This window comes from Oncorhynchus masou, chromosome 17 (assembly GCF_036934945.1).
Source record: "Oncorhynchus masou masou isolate Uvic2021 chromosome 17, UVic_Omas_1.1, whole genome shotgun sequence".
Classification (NCBI taxonomy): domain Eukaryota; kingdom Metazoa; phylum Chordata; class Actinopteri; order Salmoniformes; family Salmonidae; genus Oncorhynchus; species Oncorhynchus masou.
In genome coordinates this window covers 32,755,361-32,779,366 of record NC_088228.1, presented here as the reverse complement: position 1 = coordinate 32,779,366, position 24,006 = coordinate 32,755,361, and the positions used below count along the sequence as shown (strand labels likewise).

Genomic DNA, 24,006 nt, shown 5'->3' with positions numbered 1-24,006 from the left:
TGTTTTATTTTATGTTTACTTTTTACTTAGCCTGTAGTAACATAAACTAATGAAAATGCTATTGTGTTATTTGAAATATATTTTTTATTCGTATTCTAATGTTACATAAGACCTTAAGTAACACAAACAAAATATTATTTTTTGCGATAGCATATATGAAATGTATTTATTACACTGTTAGAACATTATTTTAACCTTTTAAATACATTTGTTAGGGTGATTCATGTAGTAGTACCACACAACTTGAGTGGTTAGCCTACAGGTTGATTTCTGATGTTTCCAGGACATTTCTGCCACTTTAGGATGGTCGCTTATGAAATATCAAGGATTATCGTAGAAGGCTGGTCCACTACTCACAAATACACAATAGTTTTTACTATATATGGAAACAAAAAATTCAACAGTAATATCACCTTTCAAAAACCTGATTCTGTTTTGGTGGCCATATTGGATTATGTAGAAAAATAAAATAATAGGAGTGCCATGCCCCAATGTTTTGGCCACCCCTTCTAATATCAATTTAAACATCCCAAAGAGCATCTCTACCAAATGCTATGCTTGTATCCGCCTCCATATAGTTTCATTTAAAAAAATCAGCTAAGGCCCCGGACTAAAGGGGGAGGTGATTCTTTAGGAGGCGGACACCGGAGTTGGGAGCGCAACTAAACTTCGGTGCTCCTCAATGATTATTAGAAGTAACTTAGAAATTGCTCAACAGTCAACAACGAAAGTCATAGGGTGAGTGAGCAGAATACACGGGAACGAAATAAAAGCCAAACCCTTGCAGTTAACTTAAAGGCAATCGTCACATCTCAATTGAATTTATCTGCACAATATATGGGTAAATATTCAGAATCATCTCTCAGCTGATGGTTAACTGACTATTGAACTCACTCCGCTTCGCTTTCTAGTTCAATTTACGAGAATTTAACGCGACTGCAGCTGCAACTTCGCCACTCTTTACTTGTTTATTTGGAAAATCATTTAAGTAAGTAGCCTATAAATGCAACGCTGTTTAATTTATGAGAAGACAATGGCACCAGAAACAAGGAACGGAGGAAGTTCTTCCCTGAATAACAACAACAGTAAAGACAACAGCAGGAAAACCTTCCTGGTCGGTGTGGATCTCTTCTGCTTGTTTTTAGGTGAGTGTTTCTGGACTTTTCATTCTGTAGATAGGACAAGAAATTAGGCTATATTATTAGGTCACATTGTCTGACACTGCAGTACATATTTCTTATATAAATATGCCACAGTTTTACATTTGCATAAAATGTATTATTTTATTAATGTTGATTAACCCAGCATCATAATGTTATATGACTTGTTGGTTTATTTATTATCTTGGATGAGCTAGAGTGTTATGCTATCATTAGGTCAAGGGCAGAAACTACTCATGCAAATGTCCGTCTAACAATAATAATAATTCATACATACAATCCAATATCAAAGCAATGTCAGTCAACATAAAGATGATTCAAAGGTTTGTTTAATTTCCTTTTACATTTCTTTGTTTTCTTCTTTTTATTGTCATTTTCTGTTGCCTCCTTGTTCCATTTCCCCGTAGTCCATTTTTAATACAAGACAGCAAAAATAGTTGAAAAGATGTTCCTCCTCAGAAAGACAAGGATTTATCACGACAATATTTTTGCCAGAGTTCCCAGTGAAACCCCCACGCCCACAGTACAGCAATATATTCTGCTGGCAAAGGGGAAAAGCCAATTGATCAATTGCTCCAAGAGGGCTATATTTCTTTGGTGTCTGCCCATTCCTGTTGCCCTCATTTGGCCTATTTTAATATTTTCCATAATGTCTCACATCCCACACTGGCAATCAAGCCAGGAATTCTCTTGAAGTGACATCTGGCATAATATATTTGGTGTGTGTGCGTGTGCGTGCGTGCGCGCGCGTGCGTGCGTGCGTGCGTGTGTGTGTGTGTGTGTGTGTGTGTGTGTGTGTGTGTGTGTGTGTGTGTGTCTGTGTCTGTGTGTGTGTGTGTGTGTGTAATTAAAAGAAAGTGGTGAGAAGGTCAGCCATATGTTCAGCTAATGTACTGAGTACCATCTCTCTCTCTGTCTCTCTCTCCCTCTGTCTCTCGCTCTGTCTCTCTCTGTCTCTCTCTTTCTGTCTCTCTCTTTCTGACTCTCTCTTTCTGTCTCTCTCTCTCTCCCTATTTCTCTATTTCTGTTCCTCTTACTCTTTGACTGAGCTTAGAGTGATTCCTCACCAGACTCAGAAACACTAGGGCGGTGAACTGTCAAATAGTTTCGAAGGTGACTGAATCAATTCCAAGAAAGACATCAAAGTCAAAGACCCTAATAAGTATTCTGGTTCAAGGTCTAATAGTCTTTGGTCTGCTGGTGACTTAACACAAGTACATTATATAGTGTGATGATATACAGCAGTGGTTCCCAAACTTTTTATAGTCACGTATCCCTTCAAACATTCAACCTCCAGCTGCGTACCCCCTCTAGCACCAGGGTCAGCGCACTCTGATATGTTGTTTTTTGCCATCATTGTGAGCCTGCCACACACACGCCAAACGATACATTTATTAAACACAAGAATGAGTGTGAGTTTTTGTCACAGTTTTTGTCACGGCTCATGGTAAGTGGTAAGAGCTCTTATAGGACCAGGCACAAATAATAATTTAATAATAATCAATAATCTTGCACTTTATTTATCGGTAAGTGGACTGGAGGCAGGGCATGAACGGGATAATCAATCCAGTTGTTTATGTCGTCTGTTTCGGGAAGGTATCTGCGTAATTGCGCACCCAGCTCACTTAGGTGCTTCACTATATCACATTTGACATTGTCCTTAAGCTTGAATTCATTTGTACACAAACAATCATACAATAATGGAAAGACCTGTGTGTTGTCCTGGTTAATGCAGACAGAGAAGAACTTCTTAATCATAGCCTCAATTTTGTCCCGCACATTGAATATAGTTGCGGAGAGTCCCTGTAATCCTAGATTCAGATCATTCAGGCCAGTCATGTGAGAAACTCGTCATCATGCAAGCGGTCAGACAAGTGAAAATTATGGGCGGCGAAGAAAACTTTAAGCTCGTCTCTCAATTACAAAAATGTGTCAATACTTTGCCCCTTGATAACCAGTGCACGTCTTCTGTATGTTGTAAAAGCATTACAATTGTATAATGCAGAAAATACACGAGAGTTCAGGGGCCTTGCTTTAACAAAGTTAACAATTTTCACTGTAGTGTTCAAAACGTCTTTCAAGTTGTTAGGCATTCCCTTGGCAGCAAGAGCCTCTTGGTGAATGCTGCAGTGTACCCAAATGGCGTCGGGAGAAACTGCTTGCACGCGCGTTACCACTCCACTATGTCTCCCTGTCATGGCTTTTGCGCCGTCAGTACAGATACCAACACATCTTGACCACCAAAGTCCATTTGATGTCACAAAGCTGTCCAGTACTTTACAAATATCCCCACCTGTCATCCTGGTTTCCATTGGTTTGCAGAAGAGGATTGTCTTCCTTAATTGACCTCCATAAACATAACGGACATAAGGTAGGAGCTGTGCCAGGCCCGCCACATCTGTTGACTCAAACAGCTGTAACGCAATGAATTCACTGGCTTGTATGCGAAGCAGTACTTGTTTCAAAACGTCTCCTGCCATTTCACTGATGCGTCGTGAAACAGTGTTGTTTGATGAAGGCATTGTCTGTATAGTTTTTTGGGCCTTTTCCCCCAGCATTGTCCCAGCATTATCCCAGCTATATCCGTGGCAGCAGGAAGAATTAAGTCCTCCACAATAGTATGGGGCTTGCCTGTCCTAGCCACTCGGAAGCTCACCATATAAGACGCTTCTAGCCCCTTCTTATTAATGGTATCTGTTGGTTTTATACATGTCTTACTACTCGAAAGTCGTCTTAATTCTCGCTCAAAAAAGTCCTGTGGCTTATTTTTCAAATTGGCATGTTTTGTTTCAGAATGTCTGCGCAAGAGTGAGAGAGTGAGTGTTTCATTGAGTTGTGAGATAGTACTTTTGCACATATAACACACTGTGTCTGTAAGGGATTTCTTCCATTGACGGAGAGGTGGACCAAAGCACAGCGTGGTTATTTTGATTCATGTTTTAATAAATCACTTCACATGAACAAACAAAAACAAGAACTGTGAAAACCCTAGCAGTCCTATCTGGTGCAAACACAGAGACAGGAACAATCACCCACAAACACACAGTGAAACCCAGGCTACCTAAGTATGATTCTCAATCAGAGGCAACTAATGACACCTGCCTCTGATTGAGAACCATACTAGGCCAAACATAGAAATACCCAAAATATATAACAAACAAACATAGACTGCCCACCCAACTCACGCCCTGACCATACTAAATAAAGACAAAACGAAGGAAATAAAGGTCAGAACGTGACAGTGGCTGAGGAAAGTCAGTACTCCCATATATAAGTGAAACCCAAATCAATGTAGCTCAAATAAAATAACATTTTATTCGCTTAACCGCATCACATGTGCCGAATAATGTAGGTAGAGTTATTGAGAGTACCAGCGGTATAAAGACTGGGGGGCAAATCAAATAGTCTCGGTAGCCATTTGATTAGATGTTCAGGAATCTAATGGCTTGGGGGTAGAAGCTGTTTAGTAGCTTCCATTGACGGGACCTAGACTTGGCACTTACAAAAACCGGTAACCGCTGGTGCAAACACAGAAACAGGGTAGCAGAGAGAACAGTCTATGACTAGGGTGGCTGGAGTCTTTGACAATTTTTAGGGCCTTCCTCTGACCAGCGGTGTAAAGAGGGGGCCCCGCCTGGTATAGGGTGGCTGGAGTCTTTGACAATTTTTAGGGCCTTCCTCTGACCCCGCCTGGAGGTCCTGGATGGCATGATTGCAGTCTCGGAGGCTTATCGAGAGCAATGAAATGCCATACCAGGCAGTGATGCAACCAGAAGCTTTGACCGACACCCGGAACTTGAAGCCCCAGTGATTTACTGGGCCGTTCGCACTACCCTCTGTAATGCATTGCAGTCGGAGGCCGAGCAATTGCCATACCAGGCAGTGATGCAACCAGTCAGGATGCTCTCGATGGTGCAGCTGTAGAACCTTTTGAGGATCTGAGGACCCATGCCAAATATTTTCAGTCTCCCGAAGGGGAATACGTTTTGTCGTGCTCTTCACGACTGTCTTGGTGTGCTTTGACCATGTTAGTTTGTTGGTGATGTGGACACCAAGGAACTTGAAGCTCTCAACCTGCTCCACTGCAGCCCCGTTGATGAGAATGGGGGCGTGTGTAACGGTTTTCTTGAGGTGAAGGAGAGGCGGACCAAAACGCAGGTGGTGCTTATTCATATTTAATATATAAAGACACTATACATGAATAAACTAACAAAACAAGAAACGTGAAAACTCAAAACAGCCCTATCTGGTGCAAACACAGAGACAGGAACAATCACCCACAAACACACAGTGAAACCCAGGCTACCAAAGTATGATTCTCAATCAGAGACAACTAATGACACCTGCCTCTGATTGAAAACCATACTAGGCGGAAACATAGAAAAACCCAAATCATAGAAAAACAAACATAGACTGCCCACCCCAACTCACACCCTGACCATACTAAATAATGACAAAACAAAGGAAATAAAGGTCAGAACGTGACAGTGTGCTCTGTCCTCTTTTTCCTGTTGTCCATAATCATCTCCTTTGTCTTGATCACGTTGAGGGAGAGGTTGTTGTCTTGGCACTACATGGCCAGGTCTCTGACCTCCTCCATATAGGCTGTCTCGACGTTGTCGTTGATCAGGCCTACCACTGTTGTGTCATCTGCAAATTGAATGATGGTATTTGGAGTCGTGCCTGGCCGTGCAGTCATGAGTGAACAGGAGTACAGGAGGGGACTGAGCACGCAGCCCTGAGGGGCCCCTGTGTTGAGGATCAGTGTGACGCTAAGAGGACACGGCGGGTTGTTGATCCTGGGCTCCGGAGACTCGGAAACCCGAAGTAGGAACCCGGTAAATGGATCGAGGTGGAGTTGGTGAACCTGTCTTGTGAGGATCCACGCCCACCTCTCAAGCGTAAGGTCTCAACGGCTGACTAGGAGTCTTAACAGTCAGGCGGCAGACAAGAGGAATCGGAGAAATGTTGTTACCTACCCTTACCACCTGGGGCAGCCCGTCACGAAGTTCAGGATCCAGTTGCAGAGGGAGCTATTTAGTCCCAGGGTCCTTAGCTTATTGATGAGCTTTGTGGGCCCTATGGTGTTGAACACTGAGCTGAAGTCAATGAAGAGCATTCTCACATAGGTGTTCCTTTTGTCCAGGTGGGAAATGGCAGTGTTGAGTGCAATAGAGATTGCGTCATCTGTGGTTCTGTTGGGGCGGTATGCAAATTGGAGTGTGTCTAGGGTTTCTGGGATAATGGTGTTGATGTGAGCCATGACCAGCCTTTCAAAGCACTTCATGGCTACAGACGTGAGTGCTACGGGTCAGTAGTCATTTTGGCAGGTTACCTTAGTGTTCTTGTGCACAGGCACTATGGTGGTCTGCTTGAAACATGTTGGTATTACAAACTCGGGCACGGAGAGGTTGAAAATGACACTTGCCAGTTGATCAGCGCATGCTCTCAGCTCAAGTCCTGGTAATCCGTCTGGCCCGCCAGCCTTCCGAATGTTGACCTGTTTAAAGGTCTTACTCACATTGGCTGTGGAGAGCGTGATCACACAATTTTCCGGAACAGCTACTGCTCTCATGCATGTTTCAGTGTTATTTGCCTCGAAGCGAGCATAGAACTAGTTTAGCTCGTCTGGTAGGCTCGTGTCACTGATGAGCTCTCGGCTGTGCTTCCCTTTGTAGTCTGTAATGGTTTGCAAGCCCTGCCACATCCGACGAGTGTCAGAGCCTGTGTAGTACGATTCGATCTTAGTTCTTATCATATTTGCCTCCAACGTCCCTGTCTGTTGTTCGGTGCTTTCCCGGGTAAGGGGGCAGTAGTTCTTCGGCTGTATCATATTCACAACTGTCAGTGACCATGCTAGCTGGGCTAACAACAAATGTACAAATGACTGATGCTAGCATTGGATGTGCTCGTGGAAGCAGAACAACTTGTGACGTCAACAGGTGAAGGTGTAGTACTGCTGATAGTAGTAGTGTCTCTTTTAACCATTCATCAATTTTCGAGCAAATGGAATGAGAAGCAGCTACGTTTGGCTACATATGGACTGTTAGTGGAATTATCGCGAGAGAATAACTGTTAATATGATTGGATGTTATTTATTTGACTTGGCTATCTGTATTTGGCATTGTGTTGTTATTTTGCTGAACACTGGATGTTTAAATTTTGGTTTTGGCAGTGAAACGAGGCTACTCAGGCGAGAAATAAACTCACCCAAATGTATTGCCCCGGAGAACAAAATTCTTATTATAATGACAGCCTACTTGTAAAGCCCCCCTCAGCCAAACCCTCCCCTTAACCCGGACGACGCTGGGCCAATTGTGCGCCGCCCTATGGGACTCCCGATCACGGCTGGTTGTGATACAGCCCGGGATCGAACCCGGTCTGTAGTGACACCTCTAGCACTGCAATGTTGTGCCTTCGACTGCTGCGTCACTCAGCAGGCCCCCCACACATACACCGCCTTAGTGTATGTGATAAATAAATAAGAACGTGATATGATTTTTATGTATTTCAGAGATCAGTCATTTTTTTTTAGCCCTTGACAGTTTGAAAGTATTCATCCTTTGACCTGTTGAAATGTATAATACATGAAGGTGGAAAAGAGGTGGAATTTACTAGTCTGAGGGTGAAGACGTATGTATTCAAGTTCCACAGGGTCACTGACTTGAGTTGACTGTGTCCAATGGGACATCTATGGCCACTTCTTACCCCACAACTGTTTGTTTAAATAGTCTCTGATAAGTTTATCGCGGGTCAGTAGAGGTTCTGTCAACAAACTTCTCCGTCTCTCTATTGCCCTGCAAATGCATAAATATATCATTTTTTTTTTACGAGGCGGAGGGTAAGTTTTTCCCACTCTGTGTTTGTACCTGCCCACAGAAAACGCCTGTCAACAAACCAACAGTGTATAGCTGTCTAAAGATGTGGTTTGAGGGGAGTGACCGCAAGGAGGAAATGGTGGAAGCGCACTTGCAATTACTGGCCAAGCCAGCTTCCATTCTCCCTGTGACTCTGACTGGAGTTCCAGCATCTCCAGACCAGAAGGACTTTCCTCTCAGCTTACAATCAGGGCCCGTATTCATGAAGTGTCTGAGAGTACAAGTGCTGATATAAGATCAGTTTTGCCTTTTAGATGATAATGAATAAGATTATACGGGCAGGAGGTACCTGATCCTAGATCAGCACTCCTACTCTGAGACAGTTTACAATTACAGACCCAGATCTCAGTAGCCTATCCAGAGTTTTATATTTAGATCTCAATATCTCAATAAGGTGCTGGCCTGGTCCCATACTGTATGTGCTGTAACCAACACTTTTTTGTTGTCGTATTATTGTAATACCAATAAAAGAGTTGGCTACAGTACATACATACACTATTAGGACCAGGCCGGAGTCCAGACCTGCTCTCAGTGTTTGCATACCCCAAGACTATCTTAGCCAAAATAGCATTAGTTTAAACAGGCAGGACTTTAGGTAACAATTCATAATTCTATTCATTAACAAGTATAATTTATAAAGCATTTGTAAAGTATTTATAATGGCTTATTCATCCAAAATGATTGTAAAGTTAGCCAAGTGCCTCAACTCCACAATGAGAGTTTTTTTGGTCGTTTGAGTCGCTATTTTTTTTTATCCAGGCGAGTCAATTAAGAACAAATTCTTATTTACAATGATGGCCTGTCATCCCATACAAAAAAAGGTATTCAAATACAACCACTGACTGTTTCTATGTTGAGATTCAATTGGCACGTCGTAGAGCATCTTCGAGCAACAGCAATGAGGAAACAGTCTGTAGTTGTATTTAATTAACGTTTAATCAAAAAGTATGGATTTCAATAAACAAAGAAAGGCACGCAACAACAAAGGACAAACATAGGTACACGGTAAGGATTTAAGAATGGCAATTTTTTAAGTATCGACTGCATAGCGACTCGAATGAGTCAGAGGTGAATTTTAAAAAAAAGAGTCTAGTCTGCGCTCAAATACATGGATGAAATCATTGTAGAGTTGAGGTACTAGGCTATTATAAAATATAACCAAACTTTAGCTTTATTCCCTGTAGATTGAACTGAATCAACCGTGTTTTGGCCAACACTGGCCCAGTGCAAGGATGAACCCTGGGTTAAGTGTGTAGCTAAATGGGGTTAGTTGAGCAGTAAGTCGTTGCAGGTGGGGTTTTACGTTTTCTAATCACCTTATATTGTCCCCATTTGCTACTGCCTGGCTGTAGATCATCAGAAAGCTCAAGGGGGCTTAATCAGCTATAGCATGACTGTTAAACATCACTAACTATTCAATGAGACAAATGGGGTAGAAAAACACTTTTAAAGGGATTTCTATTTTGGCTTTTTATTGTTTTATTTAATCGGTAACATGTTGAGACTACATGGAGCTCAGATTCTTTAAGCATTTCACCAATATTTTTGGCAAACCACAATTCAACGCAAATGTGATCTTTTCCCTTCTTCTCCTCTCTCAGTAGCCAGTGGAACTAGGAGAGCATAGGAATAGGGTTTGGCAACCGCACCACGACCAGACAGACAGGGAGTAGTTTGTGTGGGGGCTCTTGACTGCCATGCACACAAGGGTACAAGTAAAAACACTCCCTCACACATGCAGTCTACATTTCTAGGCCAGTGGGAGAGCAATGGTGGAAAATGTGTATCTGTTTATTTTAGCTACAGCAACTGGTGTTATGTGAAAGGCCCCCAAATTATGCTGGAATTTAATCCATTCAATGCAAGCTGCCATTTGCCTGTCCCAGACATTGATTGTGGTTTCCATAGTGGAATTGAAGCCCCAAACTGAAACTCTAATTAATCCTATGGGCATGCTTAAGAATTGTTATAATCCAATAAGCTCAACGTAAATGTTACTCGCTTCCAATTTTTCCATGAGAGGAAGCAAAGCAGACAGGTGTTTGAGTACTAACTCATCACTTCGAGGAAGTTGTTTGGTTATACGTTACTGGGGCTTTATAGGGATCGCTACGATGATATAGAAGCCAAATGGGAAATTTTGATATTTGTAAAAAGAAAATCCTACATGCTCATTCATACCATTTTCAATTAGGGAGTGCTTTATGTTTTCTTTGCGTCAGTGTAGCTAATACATTAGACGTATGCCTCTTGGCTGATGTTGTTGTTGGCAACTAGTGGGGCACTGGTTTTCCCCTCGCTTGTGCGAAGCGGGAAGGGAAGGGAGGAAGACGGGAAATCCCACGATGCCTTGAAGAATGCTGATGCTGCACTGTCTGGTGGCATGGGGTGTGTGGAGGGCCTCAGAGGCAAGACAACACAGCTGAATCATGGGAAGAACAGACTTGGTAACATCTTAAATTACTCACTCCATTTTTGTTTCTGTCACCTGTTAGGGGTCAAGACCCGACTGTGGCGTTTCTGTTCCTTAATGAGCTCAGAGAGAGAGAGAGAGAGTCAGCCATCTTTTACTTGTATTTAACTTCCTCTCTTTTGTACTCTCCGGGCCGCCTGAGTCTTGAATCTGTTCATGTGCATAAAGGCAGTCAAGGGAGGTCAGAACACCGGGATGAATGCTTTTCACATTCATAGCAGTGTTGAGCCCAGCGGCCAGGGCCCTCTTTTCTTTCCATTGCCCTACATCAGCAAGCAGCAACCCTAAGCTGCCAAGCACTGTGCTGTGAGAGGAATGCCTGCTGATTCCCTCCCATCATAAGGGCAATGAAAATGGCTGACAGATCACAGTTAAGATCGGGCGGTACTTAAAGTGTGTTTTCTCTCTCCTAGAGCGCTAACACCTCTGAAAACCCCAAGTTTCAAATGGCTTGAATATAAATAGTAAAAACAGTAATGGTAATAATGTGAATACTGTTGAATCTTGGATTTGAGGGAGGGAGGCCAGTGGAGGAGTGGTTAGGGTCTGGTCTGGGGTTCCCATCAGGCAGAGAGACTGGCCTGTAACATGAGCCTCTCCCAGCTGGGCTTTCAAAGCCCAGGCAGCTTGGAGCAGGGGAGCAGGGCGAGGGGAGCCAAACACACTAAGGAGTGTGTTGACATTTGGGTTTGAAGACATCAAACCCCCTGCCTTAGCTCTGCAGTACCCAGTACCCAGGCCAGTACCCCCAGTTTGACCTCTTCCTCCCAACCCTCACCCCATCCTCAGCCTTTACCCAGAGAGAAAAGGGGGTAGGGATGGATGGGAGAGAGAGAGAGAGCAAATGTTTGACTTTCTTTGTATTCATACATTTCAAAATCATTCAAGGGGTTCACTTCAAAGCTTCAAACATCAGTTTGGTCCACTTGGATGAGATCGAGAGAGTAAGCTTTCCAATTCTGTCAGGGGGTTGGAGAGCCCTGGGTACTATTTTTCCCCTTTATCTGTAAAAGTTCCTCTCCAGTTCGGGGGAAATGACTGGTCCTCTTGGTCTGCGTTATATTTTCTCATGCAATATGTTTGTTGTTATTTTTTAGACAAGTGGTTTTACCTCTAAAAGTGGTGAAATACACTCATTCAATTGACCAAAAACAGTCACATTTGTCTCAGCCTTCCACATCAGTTATCTGCAATGGATACCATTTAGCCCTTTTAGTACTAGCTGCCCCCGTTTGATGTTGGTTTTTCATAGTATGATGGACGATACAGATTCTAACAATGACAGATTTTTCCCTTTCTTGGCTGCCAAGTCAGTGCACTTCATTTTGTTTATTCGATTTTTCTGGAGTTGCTGTCATAAAAAGGAAAATCCACCCCAAAAAAACAATATTTTGTTTTTTTTCCATTTTGGACTGTTGATACAGTCCCAAAATGTAAGGATGTCAGCAGTCGGGTCATTTGTCATCGTCTTGATGATATGGCCAGTGACACTGCTTCTTGAAAGTCCGATATCTAGACAACTTGACTGCTTACATGCAAAACATTTTGGGACTATATCAACAGTGGACTAATGAAAAAAAAGACAAATATAGTTTTTTGAGCAGATATTTTCCCTGTAAAGGTGCTACGCATATGATTTAAATTTTCTTTTTGCATTGTGATTTCAGAAAAATGTCCATAATATATCTGCAGTAATAGTGGAATGGTAGTGTTTCACAGTACTACTCACCTATTGATTTCTCCTGCCGGGGTGTCATCTGTTGTCAAAATGGGAAAGCTGTTTTGACTTTGTGGCTGTTTCATCTAGTGGAAAGGGCTCTGTCATATCCTGGTTGTTAAAATTCTGCTTCCCTACAGTACACTATTCAGTGCATAAACAAAAAGGTTAACATTTTAACCATCAGGAAATGACAGAGCTATGTCCACTAGATAACACAGCCACAAAGTCGGAAACACCATTTTGACAGCAGATGCCGCTCCGGCGGGAGAAATCAATAGGCGAATATTACAGCCAACACTGGTGGGTAAGTAATACTGTGAAACACCATCATTCCACAATTACTGCAGATATATTATGGACATCAGTGTTATCTGATGGCAAAAAAAATTGTCTGTATCACTTCAATGGATATTCGGTAGATTATTTGCTGTAGCCTACATATTTTCCTCAAACTGAACATGCTACAGGTACATGACCATTTTTGAGCACCGTATCATGATATTACATGAACATGACATGTTATCAGCTGAGATTTGTGTGACGAGAGCCTTTGTCAATGTTGTTATGGACGAGAACTGCATAACAGTCACCTTCCAGGTAAGTGCCCCAGGTAAGTGTGTGGGTGTGTCTTTCTGTGTTTGTTTCTTTGTTCTTGCTAGAGCTGTGTGTGGGTGTTGTGGGTTAACTGCAGCAATACAGGTTGTGTTTGGGATGTGTGTATGTTTGTATGCCAGTCAGATGATTTGGGCAGATTACAGATTACATGCAGTGATGCTCCTTGCTGTCTTTCTGCATAAGTTTCCCATCACACCCCACCGGAGGGGCTTGTTCTGTCAAAGACAGCAGCATCAGCCTGTCTTATAAGAACAACCCCTCTGCCCACCTCTGTCCTGGTAGTTGTGGGGTTCCCTGTGCCCATCAACTCCGTAAATCTTTAGCATGGTTCAGCAGCAGGAGGGACAGGAAACGCATCCAGGGGACTCTGATTCACTCCATCCAGGGATTCACTGAATATGGCTTTTATGCCGAGGCCACCTCACAAATGTTGCAGTTGGTGATCTACATTTAATTGATTGCGTTCATGAACCTAAGAGTAGTATGGGGTTAAAACCACTATTATGAGACCTAAACCACTATTTCCTAGTAATTGGTTTTAGGATGGAACTATCTGAGTGAAGACAACAAGTCTGGAAAGATGCGAGTGAAAAGTGAGACCCCCATTTTCCCTGTCCAGCCATCGCTATGCCGTCTACCTGTGGACACTCATTTAGGAGCACCTTATTGACCCCTCTCTCTCTCTCTCTCTCTCTCTCTCTCTCTCTCCTCTCTCTGCCTCACCACTGCTGTGTGTACATAGCCGGCCTGCCTTTCCTGATCATAGAAACTAGTGCTGTACAGCCCTACCGCCGAGGCTTTTACTGCAACGATGAGTCCATCAAGTACCCGGCCAAACACGGAGACACCATAAGCGACGCTGTGCTTTCTGCTGCTGGCATTCTCATCACCATCCTTTCTGTAAGTCACTATAACTCACTGATTAGTCCCAGATCAGTTTATGCTGTCTTGCCAACTCATATGTATATGAGTTGCCATAGGAGTTGGCAAGCCAGCACAAACAGATCTGTGACTCAGGCTATGTTCATCTCACTTTCCACCTCAGCAATGTGCAGCACCATCAACACTTACTGTACTGTGTGTCGACTAAATTATACAGCACGCTGCCCTCTGTCCTGGTAGTTGTGGGGTTTCCACTGGGCTTAATTTCAACGTGGACATTTGGGTAATATTTGGATGATCAGTTGATCAGTGAGATTTTATTCACCCACTCAAAAAGACAGCCAGAAGTTTGTTGAATTCCCAATGTGTTATCACTATGCTATTAACCATACATACTATACTATACATACATACTATACACATTTTACAGGCACAATCTATTTTGCAATAGTTATATTTTGTTTGTTTTTAGTCCTTCCTCTGTTTCTGATGTCCCATCCAGTTTGATTTCTATTTGTAACTGTGTTATTTCACAACATTTCTGAACCTATATACATTTTACAGACCCCATATGTTTTACATTTGTTATCTTGTTTGTTATTAGTCCCACCCTTCAGCTCCATTCAACCCCTACCTTCTATATCTTAACACCATCCATTTTGGATTTATATTTGCCATATATTTTTCAAAATCTAAGTTAAGTAAACTAAATAAAGTGATTTGATTTAGTCCTATTCTTTGACTAAGATTTTTGGTTGAGATGGAGACGGAAAAGCCAACATATCAATTGTACATTTCTTGAGAACCTGGAACTAAAGCCAGACTAAGTCAGTGCAACCAAATATATTTTGTGCCATTGCACACCAAACACAATTCAATATCGCTTTTGCAATACAGTAAATAGCTTATTAACTTGTAGATAAGTTAACAAATGACATGTTTGATTGTTAGCTCCAACTAAACCAAAAATAATAGTTAAAGAATAGGATTAAAGTGCCTGAGATGAAACTATCCAATCAATAGATACATCTCCTTTAAATGTTGAGATTGGGTTGCATTGTCAACCAAACACAATTCAATAGGACTTTTGTCAACATAATGCCAACACATCAAGGAAGCCAATATATGAATTATTGACTTGAAGATTACAAACACTGTAATTCACAGGGCTAGAAATGTGGTGGATGGCACAGGAGAAGAGCTATAGGCCCATTTTTCTTCTTCTGAAATGTGACGCTAAATTCCATGTTCCCCCATAGACCAAGGGTCTTAAAATAAATCTCTGAAACAAGAAAAAAAAATACTCTGGGAGTGTTGGGGTTAACATTTTATAATTGTATAATTTGTGTGATGACTAGACATTTATGAGACAAGGCACGAGACAACCTCTTCCCCAACTTTGAATATCTCTGAGGTTACACCTTTAACAGTTACACAAAGTTAATACAAAGCCGTTTCATTCATTCACATAGTTGATATAGTCTCAGTTCTTACACAATGAGAAACAGATGTGTTCTTTCTCTCCCATGAAGCAGCTGGGTTGGATCAACCAGGCTCTAAAGGGCTCCATGGTGGCGAGAGAGAAATGAGAAAAAAAAAACACACGTTATCAGCTTGTACAATCTCCATATAGGACTTTCCCCCCAAATGTGTTTTTATCGAAATTAGATGTTTTTCTGACAAGAATTTCTCAATGAAACGGAGATGCTAACAAGAAAACACCCAGACATCCCCTTGTGAAATCAGAGCCCTGTGAAAAAAACGAGTCAGCCGGCGCGGTGGAAACAAACGTGCCCCCAATGTGTGTCTGCTCTGGCAGAGTCTGGCCACCAAAACATCTGACATGTCGCCTAGCTCAGCGTTTCTCCTGGTTGAAACCAGAAGTGCTGCCCCCCCCTCGCTATCCCTCCCTTTCTCTCTCCCTTTTCATTCCCTCTTGTTTCTCCTTTTCTCTTTTCCTCCCTCTCACTCTGCCCTTCTCTCTTTGTCTTTCCCCATTGACTACCTCCCTCCCTCCGTCCCTCCCTCCTTCTCTCCCTCCACTCCCTCACTATTTTTCTCCCTCCCTCTCTTCACTCTCCCTCCCTCCCTCTTCTTCTCACTCCCTCCCTCTATAAAACCTCAAGCTCTTTCTCCTTCTCTCCCCACTCACTCCCTCTCTCCCATTTATCTGTGGCCAGGAGGTGGACTACAGGGGGGTGGGGAAGGGAAAGGCATTCGAGCTTGAACAGCTGTAGTGAGTTATTGGAGTCCGGTCCACGTCCCCCGGCCCTAAGTATGTCCGGCACGTCAATCATCGGTTTTATACGTTTGTTTATTTACCCACTTACTGAAAACCTCTGCATGTGCCTTCCACAACTCACATACTCAGTCACCCCCACCCTCCCATAGCTACACTGAACGTTATGAAATTTGTTTTTGATGTTAGTGGTGCTAACCAAGGGTTAGGTCTGGAGTGTTTTTGATTGACCTTTTTCCTCCAAAATAGAGTCAAATATTTGAAAGTCCTTGATGTAAGGATTTTTTTTCCCTCAGCTCATAGTATTGTTGTAATATTACACTCTGATTACTCCTAGTATTGTCGCTCTATAGTCTCTGATCAGTCTCCGCTGTTTTGCTGATGTGTTTAACTGAATTCCAAATATATATTGGAAAATCAGATGTCTGACCCTCTATGATACTCTCTCATTACAGAAATGAATAAGCAGTTCAGTTTTGTTGAAACGAGACATAATAACAACAATGAAACAATGAAGTACTGATATTTACTCTGACAGTAATTAGGAAGTACATAATAGTAACAATATGATTTCAGTGGCCATCCTTGTAGATGACATGACTGCTTAGCCGTATATACAGTACATATAGAGGTGTGTATTTCTGCTTCTGTATGACTGTATCCTCTCCTTTATCCCTCTTGCCAGATCATCATTTCTAAGAGATATAGTCATGTCATCTATAAAGATGGCCACTGTAGACTCCGGTTGAACCAAATCACAATTTGATTGCCACAGTGGCCATCTTTGTGCTGTAGATGACATGACTGTGTCCTCTCCTTGTTCCTTCCCCCATCAGATCATCATTGGTGAGAGCTACATGATCTACTACCTGAACGAGGGCTCTAAGTCCTTCGTAGGGAACCCCTACATCTCCGCCCTCTACAAGCAGGTGGGCGTGTTCATCTTTGGCTGCGCCGTCAGTCAATCGTTCACGGACATCGCCAAGGTATCGGTGGGCCGCATGCGACCCCACTTCCTGGACGTGTGTAGGCCCGACTGGTCCGCCATCAACTGTTCTTTGGGCTACATCACAGACTACCAGTGTAATGGACCCGAGAGCAAAGTCCAGGAGGCCAGGTACATTACTCTGAGATTACTCCATTGTGATTGTGAAGCATCTATGTGGTGTTTATGAAGACTTTATGAATGCTCTATAAAGAAACGTAGCCTATACGTTATGTTTTGTGTAAAGTGGTACCGGATATTTGATTTCATACAAAGTGAATGCTTTGTTCAATATCCAGCCTGTGCAGTAATCTTCTAATTGCTATAGTAACAACATTGTATTTGTCCTTTTCAGGAAGTCGTTCTTCTCTGGCCATGCATCCTTTTCCATGTACACCATGCTGTATTTGGTGGTGAGTTACTGTTATGTGTCTTAACCTCACACACACAAACACACATGTACACACACTCGAGCTGTCGCCCTGTGTTGATTCATTACCCATCTCTCCCAATCTCCCAGTTCTACCTGCAGTCCAGGTTCACCTGGCGTGGAGCCCGTCTTCTGCGCCCCCTGACACAGTTCACCCTCATCATGATGTCCTTCTACACCGGCTTGTCCCGCATCTCCGACCACAAGCACCACCCCACCGACGTCCTGGCTGGCTTCGCACAGGGAGCCCTGGTGGCCTACAGCATAGTGAGTATTTGGACTTAGTGTTTACTATGTCCCCATAACTACATAGTACTTTACTGCATATAATGCATAGTATGTACTATAGCTATAATTTACTAGATATGATGATATAGTACTGCATATACAGTGCATTTGGAAAGTATTCAGACCCCTTTTTCCACATTTTGTTACGTTACAGCCTTCTTTTAAAATGTATTGAATAGTTTTTTCCCCTCATCAATCTACATCCCATAATGACAAAGTAAAAACAGGTTTTTAGAAATGTTTGGCAGCGATTACAGCCTTGAGTCTTCTTGGGTATGACGCTACAAGCTTGGCACAGCTATATTTGGCTAGTTTCTCCCATTCTTCTCTGCAGATCTTCACAAGCCCTGTCAGGCTGGATGGGGAGCGTCACTACACAGCTATTTTCAGGTCTCTCCAGAGATGTTTGATCGGGCTTAAGTTTGGGCTCTCGCTGGGCCACTCAAGGACATTCAGTGACTACAACCGAAGACTACTGTCTTGGCTGTGTGCTTAGGGTCATTGTCCTGTTGTAAGGTGAACCTTCGACCCCAATCTGAGGTCCTGAGCTCTCTGGAGCAGATTTTCATCAAGGATCTCTCTGTGCTTTGGTCCGTTCATCTTTCCCACAATCCTGACTAGTCTCCCAGTCCCTGCTGCTGAAAAACATCCCCACAGTATGATGCTGTCACCACCATACTTCACCTTAGGGATATTGCCAGGTTTCCTCCAGACGTGACACTTGACATTCAGGCCAAAAAGTTTAATCTTGGTTTCATCAGACCAGAGAATCTTGTTTCTCATGGTCTGAGAGTCCTTTAGGTGCCTTTTTGCAAACTTCAAGCGGGCTGTCAAGTGTCTTTTACTTAGGTGTGGCTTCCGTCTGGCCACTCTACCATAAAGACCTGATTGTTAGAGTGCTGCGGAGATGGTAGTCCTTCTGGAAGGTTCTCCTATCTCCACAGAGGAACTCCGGAGCTCTGTCAGAGTGACCATTGGGTTCTTGGTCACCTCTCTGACCACGGCCCTTCTCCACCGATTGCTCAGTTTGGCCAGGCGGGCAGTCTTGGTGGTTTGGCCTGACGGTCTTGGTGGTTCCAAACTTCTTCCATTTAAGAATGATGGAGGCCACTGTGTTCTTTCGGACTTTCAATGCTGCAGAAATGGTTTGGTACCCTTCCCCAGATCTATGCCTCGACACAATCCTGTCTCGGAGCTCTACGGACAATTCCTTCAACCACATGGCTTCATTTTTGCTCTGACATGCACTGTCAACTGTGGGACTTTACAGTTGAAGTCGGAAGTTTACATACACTTAGGTTGGAGTCATTAAAACTCATTTTTCAATCACTCCACAAATTTCTTGTTAACAAGCTATAGTTTTGGCAAGTCGGTTAGGACATCTACTTTGTGCATGACACAAGTGATTTTTCCAACAATTGTTGATAGACAGATTATTTCACTAATAATTCACCATATCACAATTCCAGTGGCTCAGAGGTTTACATACACTAAGTTGACTGTGCCTTTAAACAGCTTGGAAAATTCCAGAAAATTATGTCATGGCTTTAGAAGCTTCTGATAGGCTAAATGACATCAGTTTAGTCAATTGGAGGTGTACCTGTGGATGTATTTCAAGGCCTACCTTCAAACTCAGTGCCTCTTTGCTTGACATCATGGGAAAATCAAAAGAAATCAGCCAAAACCTCAGAAATAAATTGTAGACCGCCACAAGTCTGGTTCAACCTCAGAAAAAAGGTTCATTCTTGGGAGCAATTTCCAAACGACTGAAGGTACCACGTTCATCTGTACAAACAATAGTACGCAAGTATAAACACCATGGGACCACGCAGCCGTCATACCACTTAGGAAGGGGATGCGTTCTGTCTCCTAAAGATGAACGTACTTTTGGTCAAAAAGTGCAAATCAATCCCAGAACAACAGCAAAGGACCTTGTGAAGATGCTGGAGGAAACAGGTACAAAAGTACTATATCCACAGTAAAACAAGTCCTATATTGACTTAACCTGAAAGGCTGCTCAGCAAGGAAGAAGCCACTGCTCCTAAACCGCCATAAAAAAGCCAGACTACGGTTTGCAACTGCACATGGGGGCAAAGATCGTATTTTTTGGAGAAATGTCCTCATTTTTGATGAAACGAAAATAGAATTGTTTGGCCATAATAACCATTGTTATGTTTGGAGGAACAAGGGGGCTGCTTGCAAGCCCAAGAACACCATCCCAACAGAGAAGCACTGGGGTGGCAGCATCATGTTGTGGGGGTGCTTTGCTGCAGGAGGGACTGGTGCACTTTACAAAATAGATGTCATCATGAGGATGGACAATTATGTGGATATATTGAAGCAACATCTCAAGACATCAGTCACGAAGTTAAAGCTTGGTCACAAATGGGTCTTCCAAATGGACAGTGACCCCAAGCATACTTCCAAAGTTGTGGCAAAATGGCTTAAGGTATTGGAGTGGCCGTCACAAAGCCCTGACCTCAATCACATAGGAAATGTGTGGGCAGAACTGAAAAAGTGTGTGTGAGCAAGGAGGCCTAGAAACCTGACTCAGTTACAACAGCTCTGTCAAGAGATATGGGCCAAAGTTCACCCAACTTTTTATGGGAAGCTTGTGGAAGGCTACCCGAAACGTTTGACCCAAGTTAAACAATTCAAAGGCAATACTACCAAATACTAATTGAGTGTAAGTAAACTTCTGACCCACTGGGAATGTGATGAAAGAAATAAAAGCTGAAAAATTGAGTTTAAATATATTTGGCTAAGGTGTATGTAAACTTCCGACTTCAACTGTATATAGACAGGTGTGTGCCTTTCCAAACGGTGTCCAATCAAGTGATTGTACCACTATAACGACACAGGATGAGACCCAGAAGCAGACACAGGAGGCAGATGGTTTAAGTCTCAGAGATGTATTATATACAAGGGGTAGGCAAATGGCAGGTCCTGGAAAGGCAGAGATCAGTAATCCTAATAAGAGTCAGGCAGGCGTATGACGGCAGACAGGCTCAGGGTCAGGGCAGGCAAAAACAGGTCGGAACTGGGAAGACTAGATCACAAACTAGAGAGAAGGAAAAACAAGGAAGAACACGCTGGGATGACTTGTCGAAACACGACGAACTGCCAACAGACAGACAGAAAACGCAGGTATAAATACATAGGGGATAATGGAAAATAGGAGACACCTGGTGGGGGGTGGAGACAAGCACAAGACAGGTGAAATAGATCAGGGCGTGACAACCACAGGGGGACTCCAATCAAGTTGTAGAAACATCTCAAGGATGACCAATGGAAATAGGATGCACCTTAGCTCAATTTTGAGTCTCATAGCAAAGGGTCTGAATACTTATGTAAATAAGTTATTTCTGTTTTTAAGTTTTAATACATTTGCAAAGTTGTCTAAAAATCTGTTTTCCTTTTGTTATTATGGGGTATTGTGTGTAGATTGATGAGTATTTTTTATTTATTTAATCAATTTTAGAATAACAAAATATTGTAAAAATCAAGGGGTCTGAATACTTTCCGAATGCACTGTAAAACATGGTATAGTACTGCAGGCGTAATGCAGTTATGCAGTCTGTATCATTAACATGTCTGACCTGTTTTTACTATATCTGTCACATTCTGACCTTAGTTCCTTTGTTTTGTCTTTGTTTTAGTATGGTCAGGGCATGAGTTGGGCTGGGCAGTCTATGTTCTTTTTTCTATAATTTGGGATTTCTGTGTTTGGCCTGGTATGGTTCTCAATCAGAGGCAGCTGTCAATCGTTGTCCCTGATTGAGAACCATACTTATGTAGCCTGGTTTCACCTTTGAGTTGTGGGTGATTGTTTTCTGATGAGTGTTGGTATCTGCATCAGACAGAACTGTTTCAGTTTCGTTCGTTCACTTTATTGTTTTTGTTCAGTGTTCATTTACTTTATTAAAAAGATGGACGCTTACCACCTGCGCATTGGTCCTCCGATCATTGGTCCTCATCATCAGAGGAGGAAGACAACCGTTACAATATAATTTATTATTGACAATATTGACCTTTTTTTTCCTTCTTCTTTCCTATCCCTCAGGTGTTTTTCGTATCTGACCTGTTCAAGCCCAAAGGCAGAAGTTCAGCTCTACCAGTGACCCCATTAAAGAACCCCAACAACCCCATGGCAGACATCAGAGAGAGGAGCAACCACATCACCATGGCATAGTAGAGACCAGTAGAGTACAGCTACCTGTACAGCTACCTTCCGCTGTAGGTTTTAAACATCCTTTATTTCACCTACTGGTCTGTACTGGATGTGTTAAACAACCAGCGAAAGCAGCAAGACTGCCGACCGACATGTCTGCAAGGCACAGAGAAATAATGAGCTATGGAGAACTTACTTTGGAAAGAAGAGGAGAAACACACACACACACACACACACACACACACACACAAACAACACACACAAACAACACACACAAGCTGTTTGAACAGCCAGCAACATCCATGTTTCTCACCATCTCATCTGACATGTGAATGTTGAAGAGTTTGGGGAGAGAATTCATATTTTGCTTTAATTACCCAAGGCCTCTATATCAAACCTGGTGCTTTGCAGATTAACTGTATCTTTATCTGCAGACAAGGAAGTTTCACAGACAGAATCATGAAGGAAGGAGAGAAGGAAACGAACAGCTGTGGAACGTGATAATGTCCGCTTGGCTTTAGGCACCATGGAGACTGGCTAATAATACCATCACACACATACTTTGTGCATATGAGATACTCATATACATAACTCATGAACAGGAACAAATTCCTTGATTACAGGAAGGATGTTTTTTCTTTTATAAATAACCTTCGTTATAAGTTCGAGGTATAGCACTATATCCAAACTCAATATTTTACTTAATTGTCACCACTTGAATGAACTGCAGTGAAGCTTTTCTGTAAATGTTTGTTTTAAAACCAGCTTTTAGGTCTCCTGAAATGTAGTTTGTATAGAAATATATACACTGTAGATGGAGACTGCAGAGAGAGGGATGTGTGCCTCTTTTTGCTGGTTGGGACGAGCCTCCACTGAGCCCTGTAAATGAAGTGACTATGTGTGCCAGATGACTGCTCACAAGTATTAGGTCAGAGTATTAGGCATGTGTGTGTATGTATGTCAGTGTGCAAGTATCCAAGTGTCATGTCTATACTGTGTGTGTGTGTGTGTGTGTGTGTGTGTGTGTGTGTGTGTGTGTGTGTGTGTGTGTGTGTGTGTGTGTGTGTGTGTGTGTGTGTGTGTGTGTGTGTGTGTGTGTTTTACATAAGTGCTTCAGGTTAAAGACCGGGAACGTAAGGCTGCTTCAACAGACGTTTATATTAAAAACAGGAAATCTGTGGAATTATACTTTCATAGACTAGCGTTGTGATCCATTTTCTAGTGATTCACACAAACTGTGCCAACTTCAGAAAAAATAACCCCTTCCCTGTGTCACTATAGTATGCTCTGTCCTACCATGTCATTGCAACCAAACAGCATTATCTGTTTTATTTTTGTAATGTAAAGAACATTTTTGTATCAGAGAATTATGTACAATATCATTTACCTACGTTTTCATGCAATATCCACTAATAATGTTGACGCGTCGATACATGTGTTATTGTGTAAGTGCTGCTTAAATAAGCAGGGATTGACAAAAGTCATTCAGTGAAATGACAATTTGTGTTGTGAGTATTCAAACTTCTGTGAAATAGCTTTCAAGAAGACAGCTTTATATTAAAATACCTTTTAATATTTTTGTATTGTCCTTTTTTGTATATTGTACAGTGAAAATATAAACCATATGGTGTAAATGTATTATAGATGATGTGCTTTGTAATAATAAAAACTAATTATTTTAAAAGTTTTTGTGCTTTTTTTTTGTGTCCTCCCTCACTTTGACTGGGACAAAAGCCATAAAATATATTTATTTTTTTACAGGCATTTGATAATGAAGCTGAGCAGCTCTCTCTCTGACTTTGCGTGCGAAGGTGAGATCTGGGCGTAAGTTCTAGACTCTATGGTGGAGTTCCGTTCCGTGCTTTACTTCCTGAAGGGGAAATAGTGTGCATTCCAGGTTTTTACCCATATCCCGAGTGGTATACTGGAATAATATAGAACATACCTGGTGAGTATGCCCCAGTGGCAAATTAGTACATTCCCATATGAGAATGTGACTCTTGGAAGACGAGCCCTTTGCTGGGCTGATAGAGCTCCATGTTACAATTACAATTCATATTAAGTGAAAATATGCCTCTTTCAAGAATCCATATTCAAATGAGCAACAGTTTCAGGTGTTTCTGATCATAGGTTCGGAGTGGCTGAAAAATCACAACTTTCGCCGG

At 42.4% G+C, this 24,006-nt stretch overlaps 1 protein-coding gene across 1 annotated transcript; it reads left to right on the top strand.

Moving 5' to 3' along the window:
* Positions 1-628: 628 nt before the first annotated feature.
* On the top strand, positions 629-23,519 carry LOC135558881 (phospholipid phosphatase 3-like). The gene is made up of 6 exons (XM_064993080.1): positions 629-1,145; positions 13,589-13,746; positions 16,804-17,084; positions 17,308-17,365; positions 17,473-17,649; positions 21,734-23,519. The coding sequence occupies exons 1-6, from the start codon at positions 1,004-1,006 to the stop codon at positions 21,860-21,862; spliced, it is 945 nt and encodes a 314-aa protein (XP_064849152.1). The 5' UTR covers positions 629-1,003; the 3' UTR covers positions 21,863-23,519.
* The last annotated feature ends 487 nt before the right edge of the window (positions 23,520-24,006 follow it).